This window comes from Scomber japonicus, chromosome 7 (assembly GCF_027409825.1).
Source record: "Scomber japonicus isolate fScoJap1 chromosome 7, fScoJap1.pri, whole genome shotgun sequence".
NCBI classification, from domain to species: Eukaryota; Metazoa; Chordata; class Actinopteri; order Scombriformes; family Scombridae; genus Scomber; species Scomber japonicus.
In genome coordinates this window covers 23,666,920-23,693,411 of record NC_070584.1, presented here as the reverse complement: position 1 = coordinate 23,693,411, position 26,492 = coordinate 23,666,920, and the positions used below count along the sequence as shown (strand labels likewise).

General features: G+C 39.3%; 3 protein-coding genes across 3 annotated transcripts in view; 2 read left to right on the top strand and 1 right to left on the bottom strand.

Annotated features, from left to right (window-relative positions):
• Positions 1–223: 223 nt before the first annotated feature.
• axdnd1 (axonemal dynein light chain domain containing 1) lies at positions 224–16,685 on the top strand. The gene is made up of 27 exons (XM_053323002.1): positions 224–293; positions 1,268–1,425; positions 1,517–1,620; positions 1,965–2,058; positions 2,384–2,469; positions 2,623–2,679; positions 2,870–2,978; positions 3,368–3,489; positions 3,771–3,911; positions 4,546–4,650; positions 5,086–5,206; positions 5,551–5,652; positions 5,762–5,928; positions 6,308–6,377; positions 6,887–7,121; positions 7,726–7,931; positions 8,464–8,541; positions 9,135–9,325; positions 9,584–9,674; positions 9,797–9,940; positions 10,401–10,484; positions 11,929–13,551; positions 13,888–14,298; positions 15,019–15,120; positions 15,667–15,758; positions 16,336–16,475; positions 16,570–16,685. The coding sequence occupies exons 1-27, from the start codon at positions 224–226 to the stop codon at positions 16,683–16,685; spliced, it is 5,019 nt and encodes a 1,672-aa protein (XP_053178977.1).
• Positions 16,686–17,544: 859 nt separating this feature from the next.
• nphs2 (NPHS2 stomatin family member, podocin) lies at positions 17,545–20,976 on the bottom strand. Its single transcript, XM_053323001.1, has 7 exons — positions 20,670–20,976; positions 20,288–20,391; positions 19,670–19,742; positions 19,312–19,394; positions 18,838–19,097; positions 17,936–18,008; positions 17,545–17,769 (listed from the first exon to the last, which is right to left on the bottom strand). Exons 1-7 carry the CDS (start codon positions 20,974–20,976, stop codon positions 17,545–17,547), a joined length of 1,125 nt encoding a protein of 374 aa, XP_053178976.1.
• Positions 18,840–26,492, top strand: part of tdrd5 (tudor domain containing 5) — a 30,944-nt gene continuing 23,291 nt past the window's right edge. Inside the window, exons 1-9 of the mRNA XM_053322999.1 lie at positions 18,840–18,996; positions 23,928–24,164; positions 24,355–24,566; positions 24,665–24,971; positions 25,146–25,252; positions 25,464–25,547; positions 25,704–25,760; positions 25,874–26,036; positions 26,185–26,375. Coding sequence (XP_053178974.1) covers positions 23,936–24,164; positions 24,355–24,566; positions 24,665–24,971; positions 25,146–25,252; positions 25,464–25,547; positions 25,704–25,760; positions 25,874–26,036; positions 26,185–26,375 — 1,350 coding nt within the window. The 5' untranslated portion in view covers positions 18,840–18,996; positions 23,928–23,935. The remainder of the gene's footprint in view (positions 18,997–23,927; positions 24,165–24,354; positions 24,567–24,664; positions 24,972–25,145; positions 25,253–25,463; positions 25,548–25,703; positions 25,761–25,873; positions 26,037–26,184; positions 26,376–26,492) is intronic.

The following is a 26,492-nucleotide window of genomic DNA, read 5'->3' as shown; positions in this document are numbered from 1 at the left end:
CAATCTTGTTTAATTATTTAATGAACAAACTTTAGTGTGCGTGGAAATGGAGAGGCGTTTCCATGGCAACGCGACCAGGAAGTTGAAGCCCAGGGGGACAAAGAGGAAGAGACGGGATGTTTTCTTTGTTTTTTGGCTAACTAAAACTAGTTTCTCGTCCACGGGACTTTATTAGAGTTTCATAATTGTTCTGCCAAAACCTTCATATAACACCTCTGCGGGTATGTCTGCGTCCATGAGACCCAGTTCAGCGCCAACTTCATCGAGGTCGGAAAAAGCGCTGGACACCACAGGTGAAGTCAGCAGGAGGAGGCTAACTGAGCCTTACAGAGCTCCACAAACACATAACCAGCTGTCAGTCATGTTTAGGGAAACATTACTGCTTCGAATGCCACACTTTCTGCCTCCTATACATTCATATTTTGTTTAAATTACATATTCATTTTAGCTTAATTAGTTCTGCAGGCAAAACTACATGTTTATACACTGCTGTCCTCCAGGTCACTGAAGCAACAGCAGACTGAGAAAGGTTTTCAAACTCTTGGTAAAGAAATGGTCAAAAGTCAATCATCAAGATTGTTTTTGTGAGATAATTCTGTATCTTTTTTTTTTTTTTTGTCTAGTCTGGTGGTTTGTTGTGTTGTTATTGCATGTGTCTTGCCTGACTTGAATATCAGCCATACCCCCTTTTTCAAGACTGCAAATAAGAAATCGTTTTATTGTGTCTATCCTCATAATTTAATTGTATGTCTGACTGCAGTTTTGTATGTACTTTATTGTTGTCACATGAATCTATTTATCTAATTACAAAGTGGATGCTGTGTGCACTTAGCGTAATAAATCATAATTTCCCCCCAGATTTTACTAACCAAATTACATCCACATTATGACAATAAAACAAAACAATAGTAAAGAAAAATCAGCTTAATGGCTAATTAAATTAAACATATTTTCAAAAATTGTGTTTTACTGCAATTTTCCAGATTGTATTGAGGATATAAAACCTTGAAGGAAACCAGTAAACAATTTTCCCCCCATGATTCAAGAAACAAAAATATTCCAGCTGATGCATTTGAAAGATTTTTTTCCTCAATTTGTGGCAATGCATCAATCAAATATGGGAAGCCTGAAGTGTCATACATCTTTCCTCCGTTTGGAATATCAAACTGTAAGACACATACTGTATACTTATCAACCCTCATAACAAGGTTAGAGCTTGAGTTGTACACCTGCTGGTTTGTTTAAATTCACTCTATTGTTTTCTCAGTGGCAGAACTGAATTTTGAAGTCCCAGCAGAAAGTGGACAGACACAGCCACATTATGTTCACAACCAGATCATCCCAGACGAACTGCTGGTCAGCCTTACCTCCACAGTCTGCAACAGGAACACAATGGGACACACTGCACACCATCGGCACTGCAAGGTACCTTCGAGCCCAATTTATATTTAAACTGACTGCAGGGGGCTGAAATAATTTGACTGCAGTGGTCCTAAGCTGAATTTGTATTTTAAAGGCATGTGGAATCAGACGGCCAGATGCAGTCTGGCAACACCCGCTAGGACGCAAGAAATATAAATACTTTCTGGAGCAGCCAACATCCCTGACTGGAGCTGGCAGGTCAGTTAGATCAACAAGTATACATGAATAATGTAGATTCAGAGTCAATGGTATGTTCATAAATTGTAAAATATTACTTGCATGCACATGTACTCATGTTTACTTTGACACTAATACAGAAAAGAGTAATAAAAAACAGCCTGGTTCTGTCTTAGCTTTGTTCATAACACCAGTCAAGCTTAACTAGTATTCTTACTTTAAGGAGCAGTATTTATTTGATTTAAATGTCAATCCATAATCACATGTCTCAGAAGTCTTAAATTTGGTTTTCTGCAATCTGCAAATCATTTAATGAGGCTAAATGTGTGTGTTTCCTCTTTTCTGTGTGGATGGTATCCATACAGGGATATTTCGTTCCTGTGTGATGCTGTGGTTACCCAGAAGAGGACAACTCCCCTCCCACCACTGACTGAAAGGAGCAGCACCGGTGACACGCAGGTAAATGCCTTAGATGAACTGTTTTGGCTTTCTGACCTTTTAACCCATCATGGTGAAAATATTGCCCTTAGAAAATGAGTTCATTTTATCTTCATCTTCAACTTACTTGACCCATTTAGAGTTGTTTCTTTGAAGCATTAGATTGTCATTGTTTAGTTTCCCAAATGCACACAAGTCAAATTTGCCTTGAAAGTCTGACATTTCCAAGGTAGTTGTTTTTTTTGTAATGTGTGGTAGGAAGTGCCAAAGTCTTAATTGCAGCATGTTTTAACAGTAGTTTGAAGTTTACAGTGTGTCATGTAGTCACAGCCTCTCCATCTCCCAGAACGTGAATGTTTCAGAGAGTCTGATCCCAGAAGAATATCACATTGTGAAAAACAAAGGGCTGCGGAGTCTGGAGTTCTTTGAGGAGTGAGTCCACTTCAATATGTTCAGCGTCTTTATGTTGACAGATAAATCAGGCTTTCTTTTATCAATATTAACTGGGCATTCTTATATTATCATTATCAAATTGGAATTGGAAAAAGTTTATCTGTAAACTATCATGTTCCTTCTGTCTCTCAGTGCGTTCACAGTGCAACTGCAGGATGATGAGCAGAAGCTACGTGTCTTTCCATCACTGTGAGTGTAGAAAATATATTTTAATCTTATTTACAGATAGCAACAGTACATCTTTTTGGTAGCAGGTAATGATCCTGTATATCACTGAGTAGACAAAGTTTTCATGGATAAGGGATGTATGTTGCAAAAGAAAAGTCAGTAAATGTAAACAGTAGTAATTCAAATGTGTGTGTATGCTCTGTGTATCCAGGAGGCCCAGTGGCAGACTGGAAGTGGTTCATCTGATGAGGATGATGGACGACATGCTGGAAAAGGCTGGAGTGGATCAACAGAGTCAGGAACTAACTGAGCTCTCCCAGGTAGATAGACAGACAAATAAACGGAACACACAAGCTTCTATTTATCTGTATGGCTAACATCAGTGCTGTGCTGCATTCATGTACGGAAAATGTAACATACCAGCAAACCTTTTATTTCAGTAAATAGCCCAAAAAACAAAACAAACAACAGTGCTATTCTAAATATCATTAAAATATGTCAGATTAAGGAAGGGAGGTTTTTATATACCACAGGTCAACATCACAATGTGCAGTGTCTTTTTCCTTTTGCTTGTAATATTCATGTCATAATCTCGACATATTAGTAGACATCTTAGGTTTATGTATGAAAAACAAAAGTGCTCAGTGATTATTATAGAAGTACAGCCATTTGTAGACATATAAACACAATGTGATGAAATGGGTTACAGATGGAGGGTCTGCTGGAGCTTGTACATACTGAGCAGAACATCTACAACATTGTTTTCCATGAACTGATCAGGCAGGTCAGTGTGGGATGTGCCGAGAGAGGACAGCTGCTTGCCAAACTCAGGTTAGCAGCCAACATGTTGGGACAATGCAAAAATAACAAAGAGTTTCATATTCCTTACATGCCTTGAAACTACTTAAAATCAGATAATGAAATATGGATGTAAATAAGAACTAATATAGAATGAAGCACAAGTATCAGTTTTTTGTCACCTCGAGTTAATTATGAGTTACCTCGAATTAACATATTTTCATTGATGATAAACGTGACATTTTCAGTAAATATTTTCCAGTAATGACCACAGAGTGTGTCTTTTTCAGCAACTCCTGTGTTTCTGTGTTTAGACAGCGCTACCAGTCTTTGCTTGAGCGAATCCCCCGCCGTCTGAAGGCTCTGCACACGGAGGGAGTGGCACAGCGGGCTCTGGATCGCCGGCTAACCGAGGAAATCCACCGCATCAAGACATCCATCCAGCAGCTCAGCATGTAGGTCAGGGGTCAGACTGGTGGTTCATGATGAAATATATAAATGTCTGCGTTAAGCATTGGAATATGTAATAATAATAATAATAATAAATGCTTTTCGTCCCATACGTAGTGCACTTGTGGGGAAACTCACAGTCTCCTCTATCACAAGCCCTGGTGCTCATACGTACCTCCCAGAGTACTTTTCCTAATGAATTCATTCAGCTGTGGTCGAGCAAGACCATGGAGACTCTTATATACAAAACAGGCAAAGTTTTAAAATTATGGAAACTTAAAAAATTATGTTTTTTAAGGGTCTTACAGATATGGAAGGAGAAGGGTTTTTTATCCAGTGTCTTTAGGGCTTTTTTATAGAGAGATTCTATCGGATTGAGTGATGTCGTACATGCCAGTGACCAGCTCGTTAAGCAGTAGTCTATATGTGAGAAGATCATACAGTGTAAAAACATCAAAGCTGCACTGCTAGTTAATGAATTCCTGTCGACATTTTGCTGTTGGTTCTTAGGGATGAAGTTATGATTTGGTGATTTCTGTAGATGGAGTTATTCTATTTTAAGAGGAAATAATAAATGCAAGAAATTAAGATAATAGCACTCATTGTGTATGTGTGTGTGTATGTGTGTCTTGCTCACAGAGAGCTGTCCAGGATCAGAGACCATGATGCCTTTGTCTCCCACCAGGCGGAGCGTGCTCACCAGCAGCTGGCTGAAGCGATTGATCAGACTCACACTAACACAGAGTCAGTGACCCCCGTAGGACTGAACTGAACATTTTGTTCATTCAGTCCAGCTCTATTTCTACATCAGGTCAATGCATTCAAAAACAGGAACAATATAAATATTATTTATTTGGATGCAATTTTATTTCATTATTTCATATTTGCACCTTGATAAAAACATCCATGTAAACATTGGGACATTACATATATGGATATCATATACATACAAAACAAAGGATATGCACTATAGATATGGACACTCTGCACTGTATCCTTCATTCATTTTGCAAAGAACGTCAAAGAGAGTCAAATAAATATTACAAAAAAGAAAAAAGCTTAATTTTCCAACCTTCTGAGATATAGCCTAAGCCCAGCAATAGTTCAGCTAGCAGGCAGTACAAATGTACAAAATGTGACCTTGTGTTCCCCTCTCACATGGCCCATGTGTCTTCTCAGTGTGGTTCAAGGTTACCATGAGCTGTATGAGCTGCTGAGGGCTCGCCTTGAGGCTCAGCTGCTCCAGATGACTGAGGAGAAAGACTGCTGGAAGCAGCGCACCTTCTGCCTTGCCCTCAAGGTGTGTGAGTCAGGATTATTTTGTTTTGTTTTTACAGTTGTATTCACCTTGAATGTCAGTGACACATGTACTGTTATACTGGACAGATGAAATAGATTTATTGATTTTGGTTGTCAGAAGGAATAAAAAAGTTATTCATGTGGATAGCTGGGGCGTTGTTTCTGAAAGATTCATGTTCAGTGTTGAAACATATAGACATGAAAAATATTTGAGATTTAACTTTTCATCTGTGTTTTGGGGTTCTTGGGAGCAAACAGTGCTCATTAAAAATGGCAAAAATTCTGAATGGTACCAACATCAATTTGTTCTAAACAAGTTTCAACATATGTTTCTATGATTGTTAGGTTATCAGTGTGAAGAAGCTGGAGCTAGTCAACCGGCTGCATTTCAGTGAGCTGAGCTGGTTTAAGACAGCAGAGCATTGCACCATGTACCTCACTTCAAAGGTAACAATACTATTTTGGCAAAAACCCATAACTCCTCAGATGATGACTCTGTTAAAATCCTAGGTGGTTTAGTTACACTCTGACTTTGACAGTGACCATCCTGTTATAGGACACAGAGGACCTGGATATCATAATAGAGCTTGCAGACTACTGGAGAGAACATCTGACTGCTTTCATGTGTCAGCTGAAGAAGACTGAGCATGCTCAGTGTGACCAGATCAGTGCCATCCAGCAAGGCATCGCCAAGTGGCTCGCCTTCTGCACCACAAAGAACAAGTAAGGATATGTGGAGATACAAAATGAGATTATTTAATATTTTATCATTAATATCTCTTATTATAAGCCACCATAAGTTCAAATAAACTTTATTTAAACTTTAGATGTTTCAGGTTATTGGAAAACTACAATAACCTAATTTTGCACTTTTATTGGAAGTTAACACCCAGTGTAGTGTAGGTTATTATCTTCAAGAACAATTCATTGATCTGTGTGTGTGTGTGTGTGTGTGTGTGTGTGTGTGTGTGTGTGTGTGTGTGTGTGTGTGTGTGTGTGTGTGTGTGTGTGTGTGTGTGTGTGTGTGTGTGTGTGTGTGTGTGTGTGTGTGGCTGTGTGTGTGTTTGTTTATGCCAATGATGCCCCTTCTCCTTTTCTCAAGGTGTACTGACCCAAAATATGAGAACGCTTCAGTGGAAGGGATTCATGCTGATATGAAGCAGTGGTCAGAAGTAAGAGAGTATATTTACTTTCTGTGTGTGTGTGTGTGTGTGTGTGTGTGTGTGTGTGTGTGTGTGTGTGTGTGTGTGTGTTTGTGCTTGTGTTTTTCTCGTAATCATCATTGATGTCTTACCTCTATCATCTTTCTCATGTCTCTTATTTCTGACAACTGATTCCAGACTATAATATCATTGCCATCTTGTATTTGATCTTTCTAATTTGTATAATGTTTCTAATCACATCATCTCATCATTTTTATCTCCCATTAGCCTCATTTCCAATGTTTATCATCACTTGCTTCAGATCAGGACAAACTAGTAGTTCCATGTTTTTAAGATACAGTATTTTGCTCTGTGATGCACATTGTGTGTAGCAGTAGACTAAGATAGTGGACACTTAACCAACCTTCATTTAGATTGTATTAAAAATATCTAGTGTATATGGTAAATGTTGGGACATACAGTATATTCAGTCAACAGCAGATTTCCTTTATTGTCCTTTGTTGTCCTTTGCTCTGCAGACATTGGCCCTGCAGTGTGAGCACTATCAAGGTGAAGAGCTGCTTTGCTGCCAGCAGACATTAGGCGAACTTGACTGTGTTCAGGAAAGGTGGATGGATATGAGCCTTCAGCTGTTCAGAAGACACCTGGGCCCTCATGATGAACCTCCTGCAGGCGAGCAGGTCATAAGGGAGCTGGGCAGGGTTATACCTGAGCATCACAAACAGCTGGAAACTCAAGCTAGTGGAGAGAGTGGTGAGGGCCGATATACTCATATTTTTGAAATTTTGAAGGAGCTAAAGAGTATGATTTTGAGGCCTACAGACACTATCACTTGGCACTTATTTGGTTCATGTTTGTCTGCAGTCTAAATGGACGTCTGAAAACAACATCACTTCAAAGGACAATGCATTGACTTACATTATTTTCCTCAAGACCTATTCTGACCCCAACATTAATCTTCACCAGGACTTGGACCTAAATTGTATTCATTTATGTTATGGGGCCTTGCTTTTTGTCTCCAAAAGTGAGGCAAGTCACCACAATGTGACTTTGACAAAATATTTATTTTCCCATAACATAAGTAATACCCTGTACACACACACACACACACACACACACACACACACACACACACACACACATACACTCTAATTACAGTGACTTCATATAGCTGCCTCTTGTTTTTTATGAGCTTTGTCAATAACACAGTCTAAGGAGACTGTGTATAGGCTTAATGATTTATAAATGAATTAATTTATTTTATGCAACAACATGCTCTTGGTGGTTTCATTGTGGGGAATACAAAGTAAATCATTGGGATGTGGACTGATCTGTTAGAACTACCATGCTGTTTCAGGATTCCATGGACTGATCATGTCACTGCACGGGTTGATGGAGTCCTGGGTAGCAAAGCTTGGGGCAGTGATTGGCCGTCCAGAAATGATGGCTGTCTTTGATTGGCTAAGGCTGGAAAACGCACTGCGGAATTGGCAAAGTTTCGCTGAAGAAGCCATGCAGAAGATCTCCATTGTGCAGACAGTAAATGAAAAGGACAAACAAAAGGCCAACCTTTAGTAAGTTTTTCATTTAGTGGCAGCACTGCTACCTAAAATGTACAGAGTAATCTGTTTTAGCATAATTGGTTGCATGCATTTAAAAATTGAAACAACAGGTGCTTTATTTATCAGCATTTTGTAGAAAAGTTTACCTCCATGATAACATTTTAGAATGTTATTCAGTAGCTACAACAAAGTTTGTGTTTATCAGATATGCATATATTGTGGTTGTTTCACAAATACCTGTCAATTATCTATTACTTATTCTAAGAATGTGCCAGATGTTTAATCAACATACCAACAAAGATTTTCTAATTCATGCAAATCATAACTATTGTCTCAGTATTGCCATCTACCCGCAACTTTGATTTTAAATCTCATTCAAATCCCCTAATTGTTTATTAATACTTTCTGTGGAAATGCATTTATTAAGTTTGATAATATTAGGAAAAGTACAAAGATACTTGCTAGTAGTCATGGTCTAAGTAATGGACTTTGTTGTGTGTTTATGTGTTTATAACAGTACAGACGCAGAAAAGGTGTTAGACCAAGTGCAGGAGTTCATAACCAGCCTGTCCAGTTTCACTGACTGTGAGAACCATAGACTAATGGAGGAGGTGAGCATCAACAATGTGCAGCTGAACTGTCAATAGAAGTTTATACTATTTTTAAAAATGGTGCAAAAACACATATGGATGATAGTGCAAAACGATACCTTATTATTATCTATTTAATGAATATGTTTGCTTAGCTATTCGTTGCATAAATATTTTATCAACCTCAAACAAGGGTGTCCATAAATATTTCTGTAATATCAGAGTTCTTTCCTGTTTTTGCCCGATTTTCTAATTTGATATGTCACTATTTTGCCATCTACTTAATAAGCCCACTTTTCTTCTTTCACTCCCAATACTTCCTAACCCATGCTCTGATCTTTGAACTGTCATGTTCACTTGAGCTCCCTCTGCAGAAAATGCTCTAAACCACATATCTCGGTCATTTATTCCACATCATTGCAGGTTCTTCTTGCCTACTTGTTTTTTATATTTTGTCTCTATAGATTTGTGGTTTCAGAGCCTTTATTGGGGCAGTTGTTGAGGGAGAGGAGAGTGATATAGTACCCTGCAGTATTTTGGCTTTCTGTTGTTAAAAATGTTACTGTAATGTACAAATGTGCTGTTTCAAGTTTAAGTTTTCTCTCTCCTACTAGGTTACTTCCATTAAATTGGCTCAGACCCACTGGATGTTGGATATGTTGCTTCTTTTAGTCCCTGACCATAGTGAGGAGCAGAGCCAAGAACAGGAACACCAATACATTACAAACATCTCACTACAGAAACTGGATGAGGATGCCAAAGTGTTGGCTGAGAAACTGGACTTTTTTTCAAGATACATAACCAGGTAACATAAGTTGTACCTACCATTTACACTTTATATTTCAGATGCAGATAATCCAAGTAAGTTATGATTAAATAAATAAAATAGAATTTTTCTATTTTTTTATAAAGTGCAGTAATAACTCAAACACATACAGAAAAGAAATGATGCCTAAAGCATGTTTAGTTACTAAAAGATAGAGTATTAGAGGGTATCAGGGGGTATTGACTGGAGGATTTTCGCTGGGGCTCAGTAATTGCAGATGTGTGTTTTTGACTTTAGCTCATGCCAGCTGATTGTGGAGGAGCAGATTCTGCAGAACCCACATCAAGTTAAGGATGAAAATGAGATGAATGAGTTCAGAAAGTTGCAGGTAAACAATGAGTTGATATGTGCAAATAAATTACAAAAATCCAGCAGGGGTGTGAAACTGTTAAACTGACAAGATCTGTAATGGTAAGCTTTGCAGTGTACTCTTACTGTATCTGTCCTCAGACAGACTGCACGGATTGGGTGGAGACTTGTATGATCCTGCTCTCAGGAGTAGAAGGTGGCTCTGTGGAGCTGTCTGTCAGACAGGCTGACCCCTCTTCCAGCAGTGATCTGCCTGTCTCTCCAGCAGACAGCCTGGAGTCTCTGGTGAGGATTCAACTCAAATGTATCCCCCAAGGACTGACCTAATTTGAATTTTCATTCAAATGTGACTGCTCATGAAGAGCAACAGTGAGTGCTTGTACGCTTATATGTGACTTGTAAAACATTTGATTCAAACATTTGATCAATTGGTTTGGTCTGTGATAATTCCATTATCACGTATTCTAAATTCTTAAAAGGCTGGTGGCGGGTCACTAGTAGTGTAAACTAAGTAGAGTCAATGTCAGAAAATGTGTCATGATTGATGTATCATGCTTTACTGTAATCAATGCCTTACTCATTTAAGATTGTGAACACCTCAAGGCAAAATTTGACATCTGGAAATAATGACAGTTAAAGCGTAATTAGAGGAACATCAAAAGCATATATTTTTGTTCAGGATCAAAAGTCAGTGTTATTTTTTTCATTTTGATGATGGCCATGATATGTGTGTGTGTGTTTTCAGGAGAACAAAGAGGTTTCAGCTGAACCTGCAGCAGATAATGAAGTCCAAGAGGTCAAAGATGAGATTCAAGCAGAATCGAGCAAGGTCAGTCAACATCAACAGCTGAAAAGTACGAGTGAAAAGCCCAATTAAACACTGTAACATTTACACTCTGCTTTGGACAACTTTGTGCATGAACGGTGAACACATTACGTCACATTGAACCTAATTCATTAAATCATTCAGATAAATCACTTGTCCTTAAATTACTATAACTCAACTGTGAGTATTATAATAACATAATGATGGTATAATTAATATGTAGGTTGAACAATTTGAACATTTATTTAGAATTTCCTGACTAGCATTGTTTGGTTTCAATTTATTGTGTAAATAAACCTGAATTATAATTTCTCATAATATTCATGTGTGACAGATAAAGTATTATAACTACTTTTACAGAATTTATTATGAGAACTATTTATGAGGATAACGATGAGGACAGTGATAGTGCTCTGTGTTTCATTACAGAGTGCTGCTGGAGAACAAGAAAAAAAAGAGATTTGTCAGCTATTAATACCATTTCATCAAAGTGTTATTGGATAAATCTTAGTTTGCACATTTGACAAAACAAGAAATGATAATAACTGATTTTATACCTTTTTGTGATTCAAAATACTTTATTTTACTGTGTTACGTTGTTCCCTCAGGTCAGGAAACTTTGGAGTAGCATCGGATTTGTGTTAGAGACACAAGGGAATTTTACAAAGGAGTCTCAAAATTGAACAGTGTTGCTCTTGTCCTGCAGGTAGTGGGGCTGCTTAAGTCCATTTTTGAGCCGAATCGTTCACTTCATGGTACAAGCACCAAATTTGGTACAAATGATGTCCAGGACATACCTTCTAATAAAAGTACGTTGCCCAGCTGAAAATCCAAGAGGGCCGCCAGTTTTCAAGATGGCCGCCTCGTCAAACGCCAAAAAAAGGTTTTCGAGGTATAGAAGTTGAATTAACAGAAGAATGTTAATGATCCAAGCATCAAAATGAATGTATTATGACTGGAATAACTCGGTGGTGTCAATTGGATTCCAATATGGCCACCAATTTTCAAGATAATGGCTATTAAATGACTAAAAAGTAGCGTTTTCGCGTTTTTTCTTCAGTTTTATGCAATGATCTTAAGTGAAAATCTGCAGAATTCTGAGGGATGTGTTTTTTGTGTGAATCATTTGTGAAAATGTGTCCAAACTTTTGACTGTCACTCACCACACACACACACACGCACACACACACCCATACAGCAACACAAACGTTCTTTACTGAAATAAAAGTACTAATTTAGCAATATAAATGATAATTCATTAAAATTCTGTGGTCAACTGCCAACTCTCCTCCTGACAAATGAATATGAATGGCTGCAGAAGGTTAGCCTAACACAAGATGTAGATGATGAGGTTAACATCACTTGGTCAGCTCACCATGCAGAGAAGAAGCGAGGTCTTGCATTTGATGTGAGCATTACCTCACTCTTTCCCCTTCTTCGCGATGAGGCCCATTCTATTGCCACAGTGAGGCATACCATGAACAAAGTCAGGGATGCTATTGCACACCTCAACCCTGGTCAGGTCCCTGTGATAACTGCAGACCAGCCTATTTATTCTATTGCCAAACAAGTCCAGTGGCACTGGCCTGACCTGTATGGTGAGGACAAATTTGTTGTAATGTTTGGCGGTCTCCACATAGAGATGGCTGCATTCAGATCACTTGGGACCCTGCTTCAGAGTAGTGGGTGGACAGGTGCTCTTGTGGAGGCTGGGGTGGCCTCTTCAGGAACAGCTGACTCCTTTCTTTCTGCCTCAAGTGTCACAAGAACACGCCACATGCACCAAGTTACAGCATGCTGTCTGTACATGCTCCGAAAGGAAGCATATGAGTACCACTGTGCAGAACAGAATGATGGAGCGCTGAATTTCAATGACTGGTGTGAGAAGTGCAGGAAGGAGAGTCCTCAGTTTCAATTCTGGGAGCTTGTGTTGTCAATGGAATTGGTGATTTTCTCGCTGGTCAGGTCTTTCAGAGAGGCTAACTTCAACTTGTATTGTCAAGCACTGTCTGCTCTAATCCCCTTCTTCTTTGCAAACAACAATGTGAACTATGCTCGATGGCTCCCCATTCACCTCAGAGACAAGGTTTCTTTGGAGCAAACTCACCCTCAGATTTTCAATGAATTTCAGCTGGGAAAGTTTGTGGTCCACAAGACTCACAGGGAGTTCCCAGGCATAGCCATTGACCAAGCTCACGAGCAGGCTAATGCAGTTGTTAAAGGTGATGGTGGTGCCATTGGAGTTACTGAGGATCCATCTGCACTGAGGCGGTGGATGGTGTCTGGACCAGAAGTTAGCCAGTTAGTCAACCAGTATGAGTTGGCATCTGAGGTCAATGAAGCAACTGAAGATATCAGGCATCATGAGCAGACTCGTCAGTCTCAGAAGTCCTTCACTGACAAGGTCCAGAGGTTGTTTGCTGTGATGAAGGATCTGGGTAATCCTTTTCAGGAGGAGTCCAAAGATCTGCTCACATTGGACACAAAAAACATTGCACATCCCAGTACTGCTGAGCTTGTAAGAACTCACTTTGAGAAAGGTCAAGTTGCCTTCAGAGACTTTTTCAATGGTCTGGGTGATGAGACTTCCTTCTATAGGCCGATTAAAAAGAACAAAGTTGACTTCTTTCGCCAAGAAGCAGCTTCAGCTTGCAGTGACATGAAGAAGCAAGTACTCAAAGATGACTGTCGCCTGTTCTCACAGCACTTTATATCCTGCCAATCACGAGAGTGTGACCTGCTTGAGTTCTTTAAGCATGAGAATCAGTCTTTCCCTGCAGCACTGAGCGACACAAGGAAACTCTACTACGGCCAGAAGTCTCAGCTTGCAAACATTTTGGAAGCTCCCATTTCTCCTCCTGACAAACAACCAGAATGTGGTGCTATTATCATTGATGGTTCCTCTCTTGTGTATTCATTGTCTCCAAAGACATCAAAGACCTTTGAGGAATATGCTGTCCAAGATGTAGTTCCAAAGATCCAGGCATACTCATCAAAGTATGAGCGAACAGACATAATTTTTGATGTCTACTGGACTTCAAGCCTGAAGGCTGAAACAAGGCAAACAGAGGTAAGGGAGGTCGACGTAGAGTGACCGACAAAACCAAACTACCGCCCAACTGGAAAAGCTTCTTGCGAGACAATGAAAACAAGACTGAACTCTTTGGGTTCCTAGCAGAGAAGATAGTGACCTGACAATGTCGTAGTTGTGACCAAAGGAGAGCAGGCTCTTTCAAACAAACCCATCAGCCTTGAAGGTTTAAGTCCTTGCAACCACGAAGAAGCTGACTCCAGAATCTTCACACATGCTCTTCATGCAGCCAAGCAACAGATAAAGTCTGTGTTGATTAAGGCATGCGACACAGATATTCTTGTGGTTGCAGTCAATGTTTTTGCGACTCTTCAGGATGCAGGCTTGGAAAAGATCTGGATAGAATTTGGCCAGGGTCAGTCCATTAGGTGGTTGCCAATTCATGATATGGTGGTGAATCTTGGCCCAGAGAAATCCAATGGCATGCTGTTCTTCCATGCCTTCACTGGCTGCGATGTTGTGTCAGCTTTCCGTGGTAAAAGCAAGAAAAGTGCATGGCAAGCATGGGAGGTTTGCCCTGAAGTTAGTCCTGTCTTCAAAAAGCTCAGCCAATACCCACCTATCATAGAAGATGCAGACCTCAACATCCTTGAGAAGTTTGTCATCACCATGTATGACAAGCAAAGTACTACATGCAAGGTTGATGAGGCAAGACTGGACTTGTTTGCTCGGAAGCAAAGGTCTTATGATGCCATTCCACCAACAAGCGCATCCCTCGTTCAGCATGTGAAACGGTCTGCTTTCCAAGCTGCCTGCATATGGGGCCAAGCAACAGTGTGCAAAATGCAAACTGAAAGTCCTGCCAACTGGGGCTGGCAAAAAGATGGTCAGATCTGGCAAGTTCTCTGGACAACCCTTCCACCCATTGCTCAGACTTGTGAGCAGTTGACAAAATGTGGCTGCAAGACTGAATGCCAAGGACGATGCAAATGCTATCGCTTCGGCCTGAAGTGCACACAGTTGTGTGCCTGTGCATGTGAGGGCTAAGAAAATAGAACAACCAAGTTTAAGTTGAATGTTTGAGTTGGAAAAATGGGGGAGACAAAGACAGCCTCTACGTGGCCTCCCCTACAAGTAGCTTACAGGTCCAAAAGCTTTAAGTGAAACTAATGTCTTTGTTTGTGAGTGTTTTTTTTCATTTAATTCGCATTGTATCATCATAATATTCAATAATTTTGATTTTCTAAATGCAGAGTTGTATTTCTCATGTGCAAAAACACATATTTCAATGTATAAACCATCAGAATAGGACTATTCAATCAAAATATAGTTCAAACGCTGTTTCAAACCACTTCAAATGGCGGCCATCTTGAAAAATGGTGGCCACTTTGTTTGTTCAAGTGGGCAACGTACTTTTATGAGATAGTAGGTCCAAAAGCACTTGTGTACCAAATGTGGCGCTTGTACCACAAAGTGAACGATTTTTCATTAATGTGCTCCACTAAGGGGGAGCTAATGGTTTGTGAGAGTCCAGTGGTGAATTTAATTGACTATGACGGAAACATCACACAAAGGAAGCTGGGAGAGAGCAGTGTGCGGCTGAGTGGGGTTAGACAATTACATCACACACGTTTGAAAAATCTGCATACATTGTGTCAGTGTGTTAGATAATACTTAAATATTTAAGTACAAGACACAGAAAGTATATGTACAGTAATGTATGTATTGTGCTGCAACACAAATATGATGGGTTATGATGCCACTATACAGCAAAACACAATATGCACATTTACAACTGAAAAGAAAAACTATGTTTTCAATGCAGTCCACTTTACTGATACAAGCTTGTAGTCCACATTAATTATTTTATTTGTCCAAAAGAAACATTTCAATTACATTTTCTACTTTGAAATAATCAATTTTAATAATAATTTTCTTTGTTTTCCCATTTGTTTTCTTACTATCATCTCTTTATTTTTTATAAAATAATGTAATATAAGTAAGTAAATATAAATAGTTTTTGAAATGGTGGTGTTTCTTAGCTCTTTTTAGCACTAATCAATATCAAGTTGTATTTTGTGTACATTGGTGCCATGCCTTCACTTTTTTATAGAATAGAAAAGGCCTGTCTGTGTTTCTGTCCCTGTCTGTCAGACTGAGGAACTGGTTGTGTCTCCAGCAACAGATGAAGCACAGAAAGCTTTTAGTGATCTGACCACAGTAGGATTACTGCAACAGGAACTGCAGTAAGTAACCTTCTTTTGGTTGAGTAGAACACTTTTATTTCTGGACTATATATGTTATTAACCTGTTAGTGTTAAAATATGTTTTTTTTCATAGTATTTCCCACTAGCTGTCATTTTTTTCTCTGAGTGCTCCAAAACAGTACTCAATCCATTTATATCTAGTTTTTGAAAGATTTTCCATGTATTATTCTCAACACTTGCTACCTGTTTGCTCTTTTCTGCCTCACAGACAATAATGATTTTTCCTCTAAGAATTTGGTAGCTAGCATAAGCAGCAGTCACCACCATGGCTGAAAATATATGCTTTTGTTTTGCCTTTCATAATTAGTCAAAAACAAGCTTTCACAGTTGGCAGACTCTAGTGAAGTTTATTAAACAAAATCACATCATGAGGGCAACAGGGAAGTACATATAATCATTTTGCTTCAGTAACCATCGAACATTGCTGGTTGATCATTGGTACACGTCACAACACTTCAGCTGAGTGCAGTTGCTCCAAAAGTGAATGAGTCTCTATTGACCTGTGGATGTATGAAGGGCTTCTATGCCAGATTTATTGTCTCCATTTGTTTGTCAGTGAGTCTGAGCTGCAGGTTCAGAGTGCTGAGCAGCGTGCTCTGAAAGCTGAGGAGGCCCTCCAGGCAGCACTAGAGACGATTAAAGACCTGGAGAAACGACTGGAGGATCAATCCAGCCTGGAGCCCAAAAGTAGTGATGGTATCGTGCAAATAACTAACTGTATAAACTTTTAGCTGAGCTTCATTAAAGAAATAATATGTTAAAGCACAGAGGTGCTCTGTTTGTGTTGCAGAGAAAAAGGAAGTACCACCACCTTCCCCACCACCAGTAACAGCCCCAGCTCCTCCAAAGAAAACTGCTTCTGAAGCCAAATCATCAAGCAGCCCCAAAAAGACCAAGAAACGCTGATCTGACACCAGCCTTTATATGTAATGTTGAGACAATTTTATGTTTCCTGTGTGTTCTCTCTTTTAACAAAGGCCAGAGAAACTCCTCATATATACTCAATCACAGTCACACCCATAACACCAGAAAAATATCAACAGTATAATGACTTTTTGTGCATATGTACTGTGTTCAAAGTAGTAGCACAGAGGAATAAAGAAAATCATTCACCAGTGCTGACTTGCAAGTATTAAATACTAACAGGAGGCTGTCCCTGTTCTCCCTTGTATGAATTTTGTATTGGAGTGTAAAAGCAAACTTCAATGTTTCCTTCCAAAAATTAAAATGTCTGCAGACATTTTTAAACATCAGACTCTTCTTAGCCTTTATTTCTAGGCTGAAGTTAGAATATTGTATTGAATTTCATTTAGACACACTAAATGACCAGGCTAGGTCATATAATATGATACTAAACCTCATCACTTTATAGTTACTATTACTGAGAAACAGTAATGTGAAAGAGCAAACTAAGCTAAACTAGGAGATATTACTGTATATATATATATGAAGAGTGAATATGATTTTTACTTACTTTTACCTTATTTTTACCTTTTCCCACAAACTTTTCAAGACATGGAAATTGTCAGATTGTTACACAAACCCAGTTTACTAGTAGAGGTGCTCAAACCCTTCAATGCAAAAGTTCACTAGTCTAAACAACCCATTTATTTGAAACATTTATTATAAACTCATGTCTCATATCTCATATTTAAGTTTACAATATGTAATGGAACTCTAATATCAGAATTATTAGGTCAATTTCACTTTAAATGCTATTTAGTAATAATCAATATTAACCAACATTTTATCTCAATAAAGTCTGTCACATCATGGGCGAGTCCGTCTCTCTCCCTCTATCTGCTATCTGTCCCTCTTCTTCCACAACAGGGGGAGGAGGTGGTGGGAGAGATGAAAGGTCAGGGTTGAAGAGATCTGAGGAGAATGGAAAAACTAGGGCAGGATGGAGGAGACGAAAGGAAGACCTCAACCCCTCCCAAGCAGCTCTCTCTCCTTCAGCTGCTTTTACCTGCAGGAGAGAATAACTAGACTAAAAACCAGAGCAAGGTTATGCTTAAGGTTGGAAAAAATGGAGCAAAGTGGTTTTAAAAGTAACCGGAAAACCTGTATTGAGCAAGAACAATAGACACTTTAATTCCTGGATTTAAATTTTAACCATAGAATTTTTAAAGTTTGATATGGTTACTTACTTTGACCTGCTGTTGTCTCTTGGCCTCAGCCTCAGCAGCCAGACTCTGCTGTAACTCCACAGGAAAACCGAGCTCATCTCTGGCAGAAAATCAAACACAAGCACAACTCAGCCTGGTCAGCAGGAAGCTCACAGCACACTACAAATCTCTACATGCACCACATTGGGATCGAGGTGCATTTTTGGAGGAATTTCTACCTTTTATGTTGGCACCAACTCCTGCACTGGATAGTTGTTAACATTATCTGGTCTAGATGGCAGCAAGATAGAACTGTTAAAAATGTTTTTTCATTCACTGATACCATACATTAGTCATTCACCCTATTGCCACTTCATTAAAGATTTACCATTTGCTTGTCTGAACAGAGAAAAGAGAGTCTTTGCTCTTTACATGGCAAAATCAGTACAAGGAGAGAAAAAAAAAAGGTATTGTATAAATCAGCTTATTTTTCTTTTGTGTTGTTTTGATAGAAGTCGCCTTGATTTTCTTTTAAAGCATCAGCTAAAATAAATGTCAGAAGGAAATTGAAAGAGGTTCTTCCTGGAGCTACTGTTTGGCTGAAGTGTTCAGGATGTGGCATAGAAGAGGCAGTAAGAGGCAGCAAGAGGCAGTTTCTACACCTATAATAATAAAAGTAAGTACACCAGAGTGCATTGCTGCCAGAGTATCATTATATCATTTAACATTTGTATTGGGCTTACTTATGAATGCTTACTCAACTCTTGGCACATTTGTCCATGTATCAATAACTGTATTGAGTGTTTTGTTCTTTTTTTGACCTCTAATGAAATGTAGGCACTCACTGATATAGACATGGTTAGTAAAAAAGAGAGAGAGAGAAGTTCTACCACTTGAAAATAATTGTGTTAGAGGATCTGAGGGGACTTGTCTTTTATCTTGGGTCTTACATGTCTGCTCTCTCCACCTTAATGCCCCAGCGGTAAGCCACAGAGTCAACAGCAGTCTGTATCTGCTGACCGATGTGCCTCCGGTGCAGCACGATGTGGCTGAGAGTGTGTTGGGCGAGAACGTCTCTGGCCACCGACTGGACCAGAGTTTGTAGCACTGTGGTCAGACTAGACAATGCTGCGCTACACAGAGCCACATTTTCTATCTGGTAATAAACCACCACACTCAGCTCTGGCCTCACCAAGTCCTTTGTCACCACCTGAGTACAGATATATAAAAAAAAGGTTATCAGCCATCAGTCTAATGTAATTAAACCCTTAGCACTGTCTCATAACTTAGTTCAGTAGTGAAACTGTCTCTCTAATTATGAAAGATTTACTGTTACAAGTGTATATAAAAAATACATTTATTATGGATCAGTTTCATTGATGGAATTACACGTGAATGTGCCTGGTATGCTTATTTTTCTGTACCGTGTGAGAAGGAACCTTCAGCATTTTCAGTCGGATGTCTACTTTGTGGCACACATCAAGGAGTGGCAGGTAGAAAATAAGGCCTGCAGAAAGGTGGGGGGAGGATTTGATCTGAGAACACATTGGTAACATGTTAAATCATTCTTACTACAGTATGACTCTTATGTGACAGAACCTGTCAAGATCTCAGACTTAAAAAATGTACAACATAGTTTTGGGGTTTCCAATTCTTTTACATGGCTCCATAGCTTCATAGCTCATCATTCATACGCTGACACACATTTTTAGAAATGGCAGAGAAACCCTTACGATTACTGCTAACAAATAGGTCTGACAGATTACATTAACCGCAACCAACCTGGTCCTCTGGGTCTTCCCCGCAGTAAGTGACCTAGTCTGAAGATCACTGCTCTCTCGTGCTCCCTCACTATCTGTCAATCAAAATGACAAACATCAGCAGTGTCCAACTGGATAAGACAACCAATGTAGTATGCATGTTGAATTAGAATTAACAATAATAAAGCTTACTGATTCTCATTATAATGTCCAATTTTCACTATTTCTGACTTGTGAGAGTGGAAGAGACTCTTAAACACTATTTTCACTTCGGAGAAAGAATTATTTCCACTGAAACCTTAGTGATTCAATTCTGTCCACAGATCTTTCTATCTATGAATCAAACTAATTAGACGCATTATTTTCATCTGTTGGTCACATGATAATTTTAGCTAATGGTTTGTTGGAGCAGCTGAAATTTCACTAGGGTTGATAAATGTAAAATTCCCCACCTGTCATGAGGTCAGACTGGGTCACCTGATCTCTATAACTTCAGTTTTCCATCACAAACAGCATGTATCCTGTGCATGTATTTCACCTAATCTGTGACATATTTTACATTGAAGGCATCAGACTCATTCTCGTGAAGTAGATAATTGTACAATTTTGGTTTCTGTTTGGTCTGTGATGAAGTTCATACTTTAAAACAGAACCAGATGGTGAGAGGGAGGAAGAGGAGAATCAGAGTCAAGACGAAGACCATCAGCAGCCACTCTAACACTCCCAGGTTCTTGCGCTTTAGACCTGCAGAAATCAACAATACTTCAAATTTAGACCTCTAACCAACATTACACAGAAAGTATGAGTCATTTAGCATTTTAGTTGCAATTTTACACAGATCCCAAAATTCCTTTAACCTGTGTTTTTAACATCAAGATTTGTAACATGTTACTGAAGGTTTACCTTTATTTTTTTTGTTTTATTTTTTAATCTGTGATCATTTACAAATTGTTTTCCAGAATGTCTAGTTCAACAAATTTGAATTTGAATCTTGATTTTGCATTCTTTAAGCTTTGACTCACCGTCCTCCTCTGCTGCTTCCAGCCCTGTGTTCTCCTCATTTACCTTCTCTCTCACACTGTCTATGTCCACCACAGTGGATTTCACCTTCACTTCTGTCTCCTGCTCCACCGTCACCTCATTTGTCTCTGACTTCTCCTTCTTTGGCCTCTCCTTCCTCACTGATGATGCCTCAGGGAGCCGACCTGCCTTAGAAGCCTTTGGATGTTGTCTCTTTGGAGGCACCAAGGCTCCTCTCTCTCTGTCCTTCCTTGGCACCGTTGTAGATTTCGCAGCGTGACTAGGGTGGACATCAGAGGATTTCTCCATAGTGGCTTGAGGCTCTGCAATGAGGAGCATAAGAGGAATGGTTGTTGAGATGTTGCCACTCGATGGGTTGGTGGATGGCTATCAGTTTGGGAAGAAGCACAATTGAAGGAGAATTGGCCTTTGTGTCTTTTACTGGTGTCAGCTGCTTCCATGGGCTGCAATGACAAACTACATGGATGGTAAACCAGGCTGACTGTTTGAACGTGGGAGTACAGGAAACCAGTAGGAGTGCCACCTACTGTAACACCCTCTCTCCATGTAAGGTTTTGTTGGTATGACTTTAATTTCCTGTTTGTTTGTATTGTGTTCTTTCCTTCAGTCACAGTGTGTCTTACATGGGAATGTGCAGACTCAGACAGATACTCATTTCCAAAGTGCTGACACTGTTTTTGTGTGTGTTTTTACAAGAAAAGACGCACAATGTCCTCCCTAATTCAGCTTTAATTAAACTGAAAAGGAGTCTTGTGGCCCACTCAACTGCTTTGGGAGTCCCAAGTCTTATTAAACATTATTCTTTGACATTTTTCCTGAAGCTGGAAGTGCAGAGAGCCAGGAAAGAAGGATGTGACATGCAATGCAGCTGGAAACAACCCCTGGGCATTGTGCAGTTTGTGTCTCAACCATTAGACTGTTGTGATGTTCACAAAGTTCTTACTTTGTCCTCAGTGTGTGTGTGTGTGTGTGTGTGTGTGTGTGTGTGTGTGTGTGTGTGTGTGTGTGTGTGTGTGTGTGTGTGTTTGGGTCCTTGGTATGGGCCTCTGATCATGCACTGACTGAACTGGGGCCAGCCAAAGTCCCTGATATATATGAGCTTGCATAGAAGAGAATAATCATAGTACAATGTGAAATATTGGAAGTAAGGATCTGGAATCTGGACACAGTCATATTAATGTCAGTTGACGTATATGCCTTTAAGGTAGGCTTATGCACTCACTGGCCACTTCATTAGGTAAACCTGTGGAATCTAATTCCACAGGTTCCATTTGTTGACATTGTCAAAAAGGTGATAGGTTATTTCTATTTTATGATTATCATTGAGGTCATAGTGGGTGATGGTTGTGGTGTATAATGGTGTATGATATTGTTGATCTTAATATTACCATTACCATACATTGGTGAAGGGGGGGGGGGTCAATATAATGCACCCAATGACTCTTAGTACAGCCTCAGCATAAACATAAAGTAATATTATCACCTATTTGATAATGTGAAAATGTATTTTAAAAAAGAGAATTTCTGGAGGAGCTGTTGTAGGCATATTGGAATGAATTAGGTGTTGCATGCATATAAATGTGCATTATCTTGAGAAATATAACTAAACTTTTTTTTTTTCAATCTCAGAATTAAAATGGAAAAAAACTTGATGTAGCCTAATGGTTGTAATGATCTAGGTGCAAATCCTGGCTCTTATGAAAGGATGGTTAACTTAGTAAAACTAAAAAGCCTTTTTTTGGGGCCAATTTTTCAAGGCTTGAAAATATGAAATGAACACTTTTTTGCAGTAGCCTACTGTCCAGCTCTGTCACTTCCTTGGCCCTATGCTTTGGCCTGGCTCATACAGGCTAATGGGCCAAATCACAGAGTGCAGAGCTCATCACCATCACGTTGCTGCCACGGTAACATTTCTGGAGGAGCGCTCAGTTAAAGTTAAATAGCAAGTGTATTTTATTTTATTTTACGTAACGTTGGATATCTTGAAGTAATATCTTTATGTTTAGGTTATTGTTTAAACTACGTGCTTGGTGTTTTTTGTCGTGTTTGTCCAGGTTGCTGCTGCATCTCAACAACGTGCTAAGGGAAAGCTAGTCACTAGCTATATATATAGCTATATATGGACATACATAGCTACACATTTTGGAGCCATTTAATAAGATGGCATGACTGTTATTTATTATTTATTGTATTTCAATATAAGTAATACTCATAATTTCTACAGCTGTATCCAACTTTATGCATGCTGTGTTCTGCAAGGTGGAGGGAGGCTATCCATTACTTTTAGGCTAACTAGTTTACCCCTATTCTTAAGCGTTTACAGGGTGTGACTTCATGAAGGTGTATCAGCAGGGCCTTAACGATAATGTCATTAATAGTGAGATTACTGAACATATCTGAAGTGCAATGCTAGCAAAAGATGGCGGATAGTTCAAGTTGAAGCAGCTGCAGACTTGCACCTGCTCTGCCCACCAGGGAATTAACAGGCTGAATTTTTATCCACATGGGTCAGGGGAAATGGGGCTGTATCTAACTTAAGCCAGCCAAAAGTGACCATACAGTTATGTGTTGAGATTATTAATATTCGCATACTTAATTACTGGCCAGCCATACCATTTTAAAGGAATATGAGACTTTTAGGTAGCTTGTTCACTGCAGAGATTAGAAAATATGTATGCATGGTGGACTTGTGTCTACCTTCCTAAACTACTTAAAATGATATTGTATTGTGTTTTGTTTCTACTTTATTTCACGCCATTGTATATTATTATATAAGTTTCATATTCTTATCACTTTTATTCATCTGGTTCTTGTCTTTTAATCTCTTTTTAACACAGTTTTAGTCAACCTTTTTATTAAACTTTAATTTCATTTTACTTTTCTTCTGTCTTTTTAATTTAGTTTAACCTAGTTTTTTTACTTTAAGTTTTTATTAACCTTTTCTCTTATTTTACTTAGTTTATTTATTTATTTATTCATTGTTTATTTATTTAAATATTTTATTTATTTTGGTCTCAATTGTTATCTTTTAATTTGTTTGTTATCATTTTTATTCCTTTTTTCTGTATGTTGTCACTCATTCTGTCTTTTATTATCAGCTTATCATTATCATGAAAGGTGCTATATATTTAAAGTTTGATTGATTGATTGATACCACAGTATCAGTTGGTAGTTGGGTTCAGGCTCTCGTCAGGATGTTTTGATCTATTTGTCCCGTTCCTGTGTTCGACAGATATCAGCAGGCAAGATGAACCAGGAAGACGTTTTGGCTAAGCTGAAGAAGGATATTCGCTCCTTACTCATTTCATCTAAGATGGGCTTGGAGCCTGACCAGCTCAGGCGGGACTATGGGAACATGTTGGGGCACCCCATGCCCCTGAAAGTCCTGGGCTTCAGAAACATCCTGGATATGGTGAAGGAGATGCCCGACGTGGTGTCACTTCACTTCAGATCAGATGGCAGCCCATTCTTAAAAGGTGTTTTAAAGAGTATTTTTTTCTCCAGTTGAGCATGATTTTGGTGTTTTAATAGGACTTCGGTTCAGCATTTAAAATAACACCAAAACTAATGTTTGATGTAGATGTCCTAATTTATATTTTATTATATTTATATTTCAAACACCTGAACAAATCCTAACATTTCATGCTCTCCCCTTCTTTTCTGTAGCTGTTAGCGACGAGTCTACCCGAAACATTGAGGATCTGGTAGCCAGGCAGCGCGTGTCTAAGTTCAACAAAAAGATCAGTAGGAGAGGTGCCAACTACTTCTCGCCCCGCAACTCTCACTTTTCAACCTCTGTGGTCCTTCCCAGACGAGGCCCTGCTCCTCCAGCCCTCCCTGCCACGCTGAGGGCACAGCTGCGCATCTTACTCTCCCAGGTATGACTTATTATCAATTATTTTTCTAAAAATGTAGCTGTGTTACTGTAAAATGTAATTTTGTTTGGAGTAATGATGCAACCAATGTCCTGTCCCAGGGTCCTCTCAGGTTGTCGGCGCTGGATGCCTGCTTCCTTCGCTGCTTTGGCCATCCGCTGCGTGTACACAGCTATGGCTTCTTCTCCACTGGAGAGATGCTGGAAGCAGCATCGGACTTGGTCCTTATCCAGCAGAGCAGGCTAGGCTCAGTTCTGACCCTGAGGGAGCACATGCTGCCTAGGCCCCTACTCAGACTGTCCAATTCACCACGGAGGACTGGACCAATAAAGCCAGCATCACCCACAACTGACAAGTCAGTCTCCAAAGTGCCAGACTCCAGAGCTCCGACACCAACAAAACCCCCTGGTGCGTTATTAAAGAGGTGGACTATACATGTACACAGACAATGATGCATTTACATGTTTTAAATATCTTGCTGGAATGTGCCATGTAAATGGGATTATTAGGTCAACACACAAATATGTATATTAATTTTTTTAGTTATTTGACCTTTTGAAACACCTTTGTGCTTTACTCAAGCTGAAGTCCCAGTAAAGCAGAGTCCTCTGAGTGGGCCTGCTATGAAGACAACATTTGAGAAGAAGCAGGACTCAGAACCCGAGCTCTTTCAGAAACGTGTCCTGAAGGTTTGTTCACAGATAAAACAAAGAGACATAGACAAAACCTTATTAGTTATTAAGTTACAGATAACTAGAATGAAAAGCAAAAGAGCAAATTTGTGTTGCAGCTACCAATCTAAAGGCTGTTTTTTTGTTTGGTCACATGAAGCGTGTTCAGCATTGGACATTTATTTATTATAAAGTACTGTGTCCTTGTTTTATGTACTTCAATCATCAGCTGGAGGAGGAGCTTCGCCAGCAAATCCTTGAGAATGGAGTTGCTGGCACCATTAGTCAAGAGCTGAAGGACAAGTTACGAAAGGTCAGACTTCCCAATAGTTATTTAAGTGATTACAATCCTCAAATATGATTTGCTCTGATAGCAATGCACTACTTAAATGTGAGTGGAAGCAAATAGTCAATAGTCATATTTAAATAGATTTATATAACGTCTTGTGATGAAACCTATTTTTCCTAGGTTGTAGCTGAAACCAGTGGTGGATTATCAGTGCATGATCTGCCTGCAGAGTACAAGGTAAGAAATGAAAGTCAAGCAGTGCATGTGAGCAATTGATTCAGTGTTTCCAGACTTGACTAAGTAAAGAAAAACAGTAACCGACTCTCTCACTTGTGTTTTGCGCTTCATAGAGGCTCTGTGGCGAGGAGCTGCCACTGCTACAGAGTGGTTTTGTCAGTGTCACTGAACTGGTCGGTGCCATGAGTGACATCTTTCACCTGAAACCCGCAGGGGATAACGATGGCCACCACTTGATAGTCATGGACATACAGGACAGTGACAAAACACAAACAGGTGTGTATGTGCATGTATTTAAATAACACCAGTCAATATCACCTCAACTGCTAATAGCAGGTATTTTTTTGGAAATTAGAGATGCACTTTTCATTATGCTTACTGCAGGTAAACCTTTCCCCTTTGTATATATTTCTTTATTTTGTAGATTCAAGGGAGACTGTGAGTTTTGGTGATCGTGTGAAGAAGCCATTTATGAGCTACTACTTTAGCTGTGGAGAGTCCTCTTGGGAAGGCAAACTGGAAGGAGATGATGACGATGATAATGATGATATTGTCTCAGTGGTTGGCCAGAATGAAGAGCTAGAGACCAGAGGCAATTCCAAAACCCAAGAAATGGTTAGTCAGTATCTTTTTTGTTGCATTATTTCAAAATGTTATATAGTATGGGGAGAACTTTTTGGAGAATTTGTGAGTGTTTAGAGCATCACAACATTGAAATAAAAGGAACAAAAT